The 9454-nt window shown below is 39.5% G+C and overlaps 1 protein-coding gene across 2 annotated transcripts in view; it reads right to left on the minus strand.

Moving 5' to 3' along the window:
• Positions 1-779: 779 nt before the first annotated feature.
• gstcd (glutathione S-transferase C-terminal domain containing) overlaps positions 780-9454 on the minus strand; it is a 52065-nt gene continuing 43390 nt past the window's right edge. For both annotated transcript variants that reach the window (XM_022765425.1, XM_022765424.1), the window contains exons 9-11: positions 5971-6001; positions 3452-3521; positions 780-1181 (exon numbers count right to left, since the gene is read on the minus strand). In XM_022765425.1, the coding sequence (XP_022621146.1) occupies positions 991-1181; positions 3452-3521; positions 5971-6001 (292 nt within the window). In that variant the 3' untranslated portion in view covers positions 780-990. The remainder of the gene's footprint in view (positions 1182-3451; positions 3522-5970; positions 6002-9454) is intronic.

Genomic DNA, 9454 nt, shown 5'->3' on the forward strand with positions numbered 1-9454 from the left:
AGAGAAACAGATGACCAGTTTCACCTGCGAGAATGAAAGCTTAAGGGGCTGTGATGGTGTCTACAGTGTACAGGATTGGAAATAGGGAGCGTATTGTGTGATTTTTAGCTACCAGGCCCTGAGCATCTAATCAAGCACACTGACCTTTTCACCAGCATCATAAAATATTCATTGGTGCTGAACATATTACGGGATGCATACCATATTCACATCTATTCTTTATGAGGAATAATAAGTTTCTCTGTAGAACCTTGACAAATGCTGTATTTTGCCTGATGTGATATGAGATTAAATCCAGTTTCTCTCTCTCCATGCCCCCCCCCCCATAAACACACAGAGGAACGGTAGATAATGATAATTCCCTATCTCATCTAACTGCAGATGAGTTTCAAGCTCTGAATTTCCCCCTTCTTCTGTTAATACCTGGCAACAGAGGGAGCTGACTGCTGAGCTCTTTCACAGAAGGCCGTACACAGACTATTCGCAAAAACAGCATGTGGATGCATGGTGTACTTAATTCGCAATGTGGGTGTGTAATTCCTGCTGCTACTGTTTACACTGACAGCTTGATCGCACAGTTTAGGCAAAATCACAAACATAACATAGCAGTTGGTGAGAGGCTTGAGCTCTCCTGCTATAACCTAGCACCTAATAATTGAGCATATGTAACTAAGAAGAGGGGTAGTTGTCAGAGAGCACTCTTCTATGTGTTTATCGAGACAAAAATCAACCGCACATGAACCTTAAGGCTGAAAGAAATTATAGAAGATGACTGTAGCTACAGAAATGATAAGCAAACATATCTTTTTTTTTATTTTCCGAGGCCATTTCTTACAAAAGGACTCAAAGGAAATAAATAAAAAGAAAATGCTGAGGGTGGATACAAAATAGTTGAGACGTCATGACACAGCCTAAAGCCACAGAGACTGGGCACTTTATCAAACCCCGACCATACTGAAGATGCTCTGCTGCATACCGGTGCTTCCAGTCCTAATTATGCACCAGTGCTTCCAGTTGACTAGCACTGGTTTCCAGTCCAATTTTCTGCGGCGGCCTTCCCACTAGCATGTTGTTTTTTGGTGAGCAGCTTTCAGGCTCCATAGTCATCACCCGCACCGAGTACCCCTGAGTCTCAGCTGCCCACGACCGGTCCAAGTCTACCAGGCCCATACACTGTTTACCTGTAGTAGTCAAAAAAGAAAAATGTAGCTGTTTATCACACAAGAATAAAAGATCCCAGTGTCAGACACTTAAAAAAGAACTTTTTTTCTGTTTTATACTTAAATGAGAGATAAAATAACAGAAACAATTAATAATAATAATGATAATATAATAATAAAAATAATAATTATTAAAAAAGTACAGCAACAATCAAATCACAATCCAATACTGGAGCCTGACTGATTTTGGATGTTTTTAGGCCGATGTTATATTGGTAAGTATGAATAAAGCAAATCTCTTTTTAGAGCTGTGACTGACTATTATTTTCATCATTGATTAACCTGCAGATTATTTTATCAATTAACTGCTTTGTCTATGAAATATCAGAATAACAAAAACAGCCCGTTGAGGTTTTCTAGAGTGCAAGGTGACGTCTTTCAAATGTCTTGTGTTGTACGACCCTGTTGAAAGCAAAAGATACTGGATTTATAGTGATAGAGAACCAAGATTAAGAGATTAGCAAAATAAGATGCCAATTAATTTTCTGTTGATCAATTAATCCACTAATTATTTCAGCTCTATCTAGTTTTGAAATTTTTGTACAGATGTTATATTCACATAAAGTACACAAACATTTTTGTGTTGCTCAAATTTTGCTATTATTTAGCGGGAGATTTGACACTTTGAACAGTAAACATCATTGTTTACTGTTACTATTTACTTCACTGTTTATAAGTTGAGAATAACTGTGAATATGATACAACATTTTGAACAGTGAACTATGGTGAAAGTGACATTTTGTTACAGACAAACTATACAAAAAAACATTTGCTAGGTTTGCAGATGCTGCCATACATGTGTCTGGTGGGATTCAATTTAACATGAACATCCCACCACGCTTTGTGACATGTTTAAAATGCAGGTAAGGCCCAGTTTACCTCGACTTTGGCTCAAAATGACAAGAGGAAAAGATTTGTATGACTTTTTCCGTTGATGAAACATTGCTATTGTGATGTTAGGAATTCAATGTCCCCATCGACAGACATTTGGGGGAATGTATATGAAGGAGCACTGAAGCTAATTTGGCAGCTTGTGTTGGCAGGCTCATTTTTAAAAAATGTATTTATTCACCCATCTGTGTATGCTGCTTATGTTGATAAAGCTGAGCCAATATCAGCTGATCAACGTATGAGTCAGGCTCTAATTCAGCAGCATGTATTGTATTGGTAGTGTATTAATTGGTATATTGTAAGGTGTTCATGTTATTTTGTCCACTTCCTATATGTTCTAGCATTCATATGTATCAGTGTCCCACAGAAAGCACTGATTCATCAACAGCTTCACACTGATTAGCACGGTTTTCTCTTAGGATTTCCTTTACACACACACGCTTCAAATGTATTTTGCAGTTTAGCAGTTCGGTAGCAGGTGGCAGACACAGTAAATGTAAAAGCTTTTGGTCTGCCATGCTGCCGGTCACAGTCACACAGACAGCCTCTAGAGAGAGATGAGATCAAACATGGTTAGAAAATGTTAGTGGGAGAGGTTGAGCCCTGTTAACTGATACAGAGCAGAAACCGCTGTGACAGGTGATGTCGGGTACATATGAAAGGGCTTCAGAGTGACGAGGCAACGGGGAGCCTCCTTAGATTCAGAGGGAGGCTTTGATAGGCTGGAGAGCTATCAGGGTGAAGAGAGTCCTCAACAATAATGAAACAGTGCACAGTAAAGCTTTCGCAGAGGCCTGGAGGTTTCACTCTGGCAAAACACTTTCCTCTGAATATGACAAAACTGATCTGGCAGCTGTTCTCTGCAGCTGCTTTGTCACATTGTAGAAATCCCCACATTAACATTTTTCACACTCAAAAGCCTAGACCTCTTTGAAAAAAAAAAGTAGAGAAGTGCGGTTAGGTCACAGTGTAAAAATCTCAGAAAACAAAACATCAACATGTACTGAGCTAGCTGCTTAGGTGTGATCAAAACAGCAAAACACACATCACATGTCAATATGTGATGCTGGTGTACGTCACACTGGACTATGTGATAAACATATATCAAACTGGCAGTGTGAGCTGGCAGGGTCACGAATTTCAGGAGTAATTCTGTAAAAAAAAAGTCACTGATAAATTTGTTTTTCAAAATTTTGCATTAAAAAATTCATTTACTGTAAAAATTCCAAAATTTCATAACAACAGCCAAACAACAATCCCATTTCTATTGTCTATATTTAGATATATAAAAGTAACAGTGGGTGAATGTTCAGGTAGAAGGAGAAGATTGAAAGTAGTACCTATGAGTCGCCTCTCAGGAGGGAGCTGGACGGCAGTTTGGTCTGCAAAACGGCAGAGGATCATGTGTTCCTGAAATAAGGACAGACAATATGTGCACAAAGAGTTTATTACAGGTGAACTTAATGCTAGCGCTAACAAGTTTTGGTCCTGCCACGATCGGAGATATTAAAGATTTCCACAAAGGTTGGTTTTTAAAATGAGACATATCGCTATCATGCATGCAGATACACATGCAAGCGTGCATTAATTAGTTCTATCTATTGGCTTAAGCCTGCTGGGTTATCCCAGCATGCACTTAGGCTGAGAGGCAGGTAATAGTTCTCATCCGATCTGAATGAGGATTCTAGGTAGGGACTCTAACCAAACAGTGTTCAAGCAAATTAGCAAACATTAGCATGCTAACAAGCGAAACTAAGAAGGCGATCATGGTAAAGATTACCTACTATAACATCGAAACGTTAGCATAGTCACTGTGAGCATGACAGAATGATGATATATAGTCTTTTTCAGTGTGTTGTCTCTTTGTGTGTTGCTGTCACTGGACTGATTAACACTGATGGACTGGATTGAGTTCTCTGCAATGTGTGCATTAATAGTAGACCAGTTTACAGATTGTTAGATAAATTGACCAGATGAAAAAAAACCCATTCAAAAAAAACAAGGTAAGTTTTATGTGAACGACATCATATGATTCTGAGACTCTTTTCACAAACTCATCCTTATAAACTCTTCACAAAGGTTAGATGAACCCCAGTCATTTATTTCTACGCACTGTCCAGTTTTTACCTCGCTCTGGTTCAACAAGGTTAGTCATCTCTAACCCGCTTCTACTTTAATTCATTCTATTCCTCCCTCCGTGGGGTTCGACGCCGAATGCAAGGCCACAGAGCAGGTGCTTAAAGTTAGAGCTGAGCACCAATATCTTGCACCATTTGCCCTTTATTCCAGTGATACAGCCATTTGTCCATGTGCTGTCATTCTGTTTAACTACTGTAGCTCAGGAAGGAAATAAAACATTGCAATGCAGCTTTTATGTCTCCAAGTACCAGCTGGAGAGAAGAGACACGGGAAACAGTGGAGTTCTGTATACTGAGCCCAAATGAATGGCAAATACCAAACGTGGCTGTTGAAAGCAAAATCAAAAGGGTGGGGGGGGATTTAGAGCTCAGGTTTAAAATGGCAGATAATGTTTGTGCTGGCTTAAATAGAACATAGATTTATCCTGCTGTGAAGCGACATGTTTAGCCTCTTATTTCCAAACAGAAAGTATGGCAGTTGTGATTTCTTTTCCTCACTGGGCCTTTGGACAAACAGTAGAAAAATTGCAACCCAGTATCACAGAACAATACAATTGCCCAGTGTCTTGTAAATAATAGGTAATCCTCTGCGGGTCTCAAGCCCTGTGTGTAAGAATGTGTTTCTTCTAGTGCACAAGAGAAAAGCAGTTAAGGGGTGGTCCGATGTTGTGACACGTCAACTCCTGAGGTTGCTATGGCTAGGACCTGCAGCAACTCTTGCACAGATTCTCCCCCAGGAGCACTGACAGGTCCTATACATCATCATGGGATGGGCATTCCCAGAGCACAGTGCCGTGTCTGTGCTGAGCGATAAGGGATTGAAGCCTGGAGGGTGTGAGCCTCCTTCTTGTAACTGCCATGGGGAATCTTTGTTCCCAAGACAGTGATGAGCCCAGAGATGTAATTAATTTTATTTTACTGTCCCATAAAAGAAATAAAAGAAATTTGAAAGAAAAAGCAAAGAAAGCAATATCACAGAAGCAAGCGGAGAAAAACGTACTCACACCAAGAAGAACAAGTTCATGTCAGCTACTTTTTATCCAAATTTCAAAATGAGTCTTAATTAGTTTATTTACATTTTAAGTGTAGATTAAGTCCTAAGTAGCTTTTACGCATTTACATGTTACTCTTTACAATCTAAGACTGTTATCCCAAGTTGTAATGGTGCAACACAGTTTAGCAAACAACCAGTTTGACACTAGTAGTTACTAAGAATTTAGAAAGGAGTTAGTGATGGATTTACAAATAGCTGGGACAGCCCAGTCCAGGTGTGTGTCTGCTTGTCAGTTTGTTCCTCAGTTGTCTGAACGTTTGTCTGAATCTTGTCTGGTTGCTGTGTTTGCTGGGTGTTGACAGTTGTGGTATGAGTGAGCACTTTCACCGGGTCATTGCACTCCAGACATGTGGAACTATAACTTTTAAACTAAATGCCTCTGATTCAATAATTCTTCTGTTAAAGCGGCAGCATCTCAACTAAGACGCAATTAGAGAAGAAAAAGCTGCCTCACTGTGTCGTAACAGAGTACGAACGACCCCTTATGAATATGATGTTTGAAACTAAGTCATGACCAACAAAGGCGTCTTTCGGCATGCATATAGTGAACTGAATCTTAAAGACAATCCTTTTAAAAACTGAGTTGCTGTAATTCAATATTCTATACTAGATATTTTGCTTCAGTGCAAATGAATAATAAATGCAACAGAGGGATTTAATAACATACCTTATAAGTCAGAGTTTCTTGGAACCTTTTGCTGTAAAAAACAGAAAAAAAACAGTAAACATTTTGATGTTAAAAGTGCAGTGATTATGACTTAGAGGTAAAATCTATTTATCACACTTGTATGTCATATGTTTACTTGGAGTGTTTTATTTTTAGGGACAATCACTTTCCAAACAAACTTGGAATATATAACCACATGTACAAGAAGCACCGTCTCTGACTGTCTCTCTGGCCTTTTTTAAAAACAAGGCTTTTCTCTGTTACATGGGCGCACATTCAGTTTGTTTGTGATGGTTAAACGTAGTCAGATCATTGTTGAAGCTAATTAAAAATCAACATGAGGAGGGTCAGGGGTCGGGGGCCAGCCAGGTCACATGGAGAGAAGTCTAAAGATTAACTCGAACTGTTAGGGCCTTACTTAATGAAACGAGCAGTTTAGTTTCACAGCTCATAAAAACCTGTGAACTGCCTGGAATGTCTACACCTGCAGAATATTCACATGAGTACCTGGAACATGACCTGAGGGGGGAAACACTAAAAGTAGCTAAGATGAAGATTGACACAGTCAGGTGCGTAGGCCCCTCTCACATACTGCCCTGCAGAAACACGGCTTCTTGTTGTCCGTTGCAGCTGCAAAGTCTTTTTTCGCCGTTCTTAAATTTTTTATGAGGAGTCAGGAAGGGTGAAGTGTCAAGTTAGCAAAAGTGAGAAAAGCAGAAACTAAGTATGTAAAAACTCCTAAATATTTATACTGTACACCAAGGGTTTTCCCCGAGGCACAATTTTAGGGTCAGTTGTGCCATGGAGACAGAAAATATTCATTCTTTATTTGTAGGAAGGGGTCTCTAATAATCACATATCAGGCCACCTGACACAAAGTAACGGTCAACAATTTAACCAGTTTACATCAGTGTGTAAGTATATTAAAGACCTGGAAACTATAGCAGCAATATATACACTTCATGCTTGGTTAAAAGTTGTGGTGAAATGAACAGAAACATCTGTTAAACTGACGGCAGCAAAGAAGCAGCTGATGATGTCCCACTGTTGTTCTTGTAGCATGTGTCGATTTGTGCAATGCCGCTGGCTTATGGCACTTCTAAACACTGTCACTCATTTTGACCGTCATATACATGTCTCACGGACACACACCCAATCCAATTGACATATGCCACTGCTAATTATAACATGCCGATGCTGTGTGCGGCTTATGAATAGCTTTTCATATCTGTTTCACTGGCAGATAGCGCAGGTGGTGTGCAACTCTCTGTTCAGAAATCTCCTCTGGCTTGTGTTTTCTGGGTGTTGATGAGTGTGGCGTGAAAAAGCACTTTCATCTTTCCATGGGTCATTGCACTCTGGTCTTGACAAGTGAAGCTCTAACTTTTAATACAGTGTAATTCCATTACACAGTGCTGTGTAAGAGTCTTAGGTACCTTAGATATTTAGATCCATCACAAAATACCATCAGGGAGGTGCCTGATTGGTCCCAAATTCATAATGCTGAATGAGACAACAACTGCAAACACACAGTCATAAAGAACTATCTTCAGAGACAAGCTCTCCAAGATGCTTGGAACACTCTGTACGCATGTAACTCTAATGAACATGATGCTTTAAAACAATTCATGACCCACACATTGAGCTATCAGGAGCTGTTTTGAACTGATTTTCCTCTTATCTCTCTGGCAGAGAGTTCCTTTTTGAAATCAATAAAAACATCTCCGAAACACCAAAATAACATGCAAGGGTTCCTCAAGGATTGATTTTAGGGCCACTTCTTTTTAATCTATATATATATATTACACCTTAGTGATGTCATCAGGAGAAATGGCATCTCCTTCTATATACTGATGACACATACCAGCTCCCACTCACTTATGACAATTCCCTATCGCCATACCACTGCTGATACTCATTGTGGTATGCTGCAGCAATGTTCTACCGGAAGATTCTGCTGCTGCTACTGTCAAAAAATATACTGGGTACTTTGAAGTTGATTGAAACCTACAAAATCCCTCAAATATGTTTCAGCTATGACAGAGAGAAGCATTTATTGAATGACTGATTAAACATAGAGACACTGTCTGTTTCTGTTCCCAAAAACAAAAACTGACATAAAAAAAAAAAAAAAAGCAAATTAAAAATGCTACATTTTAATGGAATATTGGATGGAGAGATGAGGAAAATGACTATGCAGAGAAAGCCAGAGGTGGCTCAACTTTAGCTGATTTGGGACTCTGCACTGAAAACTGATAACTAAATTGTAAAAATAATGCATCATTTGCTTTTTTTTATATGTCAGTTTATATAGTGGTATTTAGGAGGGAGATACACGGAGCAGGACAGTGTTCTCTATGTTTAATCAGTCATTCAATAAATGCTTCTCTCTGTCATAGCTGAAACATATTTGAGGGATTTTTGAGGTTTCAATCAACTTCAAAGTACCCCAGTATATTTTTTTGACAGTAGCAGCAGCAGAATCTTCCCGGTAGAACAAATTGCTGCGCAGCATACCCACAATGATTATAGCAGTGGTATGGCGATAGGGAATTGTCATAAGTGAGTGGGAGCTGCGTATGTGTCATCAGTATATAGAAGGAGATGCCATTTCTCCTGTGATGACATCACTAAGGTGTAATATATATATATATGATTAAAAAGAAGTGGCCCTAAAATCAATCCTTGAGGAACCCTTGCATGTTATTTTGGTGTTTCGGAGATGTTTTTATTGATTTCAAAAGGAACTCTCTGCCAGAGAGATAAGAGGAAAATCAGTTCAAAACAGCTCCTGATAGCTCAATGTGTGGGTCATGAATTGTTTTAAAAGCATCATGTCTCATTAGAGTTACATGCGTACAAGAGTGTTCCAAGCATCTTGGAGAGCTTGTCTCTGAAGATAGTTCTTTATGACTGTGTGTTTGCAGTTGTTGTCTCATTCAGCATTATGAATTTGGGACCAATCAGGCACCTCCCTGATGGTATTTTGTGATGGATCTAAATATCTAAGGTACCTAAGACTCTTACACAGCACTGTGTAATGGAATTACACTGTATTAAAAGTTAGAGCTTCACTTGTCAAGACCAGAGTGCAATGACCCATGGAAAGATGAAAGTGCTTTTTTCACGCACACTCATCACACCCAGAAAACACAAGCCAGAGGAGTTTCTGAACAGAGAGTTGCACCACACCTGCGCTATCTGCCAGTGAAAACAGAATATGAAAAGCTATTCATAAGCCGCACACAGCATCGGCATGTTTAATTAGCCAGTGGCATAGTGTCAATTGGAGTGGTCGTGTGTGTCCGTGAGACATGTATATTGACGGTCAAAGAAGTGACGTGGACAGTGTTTAGAAGTGCCATAAGCCAGCGGCATTGCACAAATCGACACATGCTACCAAGAAACAACAGTGGACATCATCAGCTGCTTCTTTGCTTGCCGTCAGTTTTAACAGATGTTTCTGTTCATTTCAGACCCACAA

This window comes from Seriola dumerili, unplaced genomic scaffold (genome assembly GCF_002260705.1).
Source record: "Seriola dumerili isolate Sdu_G_001 unplaced genomic scaffold, Sdu_1.0 BDQW01000686.1, whole genome shotgun sequence".
Classification (NCBI taxonomy): domain Eukaryota; kingdom Metazoa; phylum Chordata; class Actinopteri; order Carangiformes; family Carangidae; genus Seriola; species Seriola dumerili.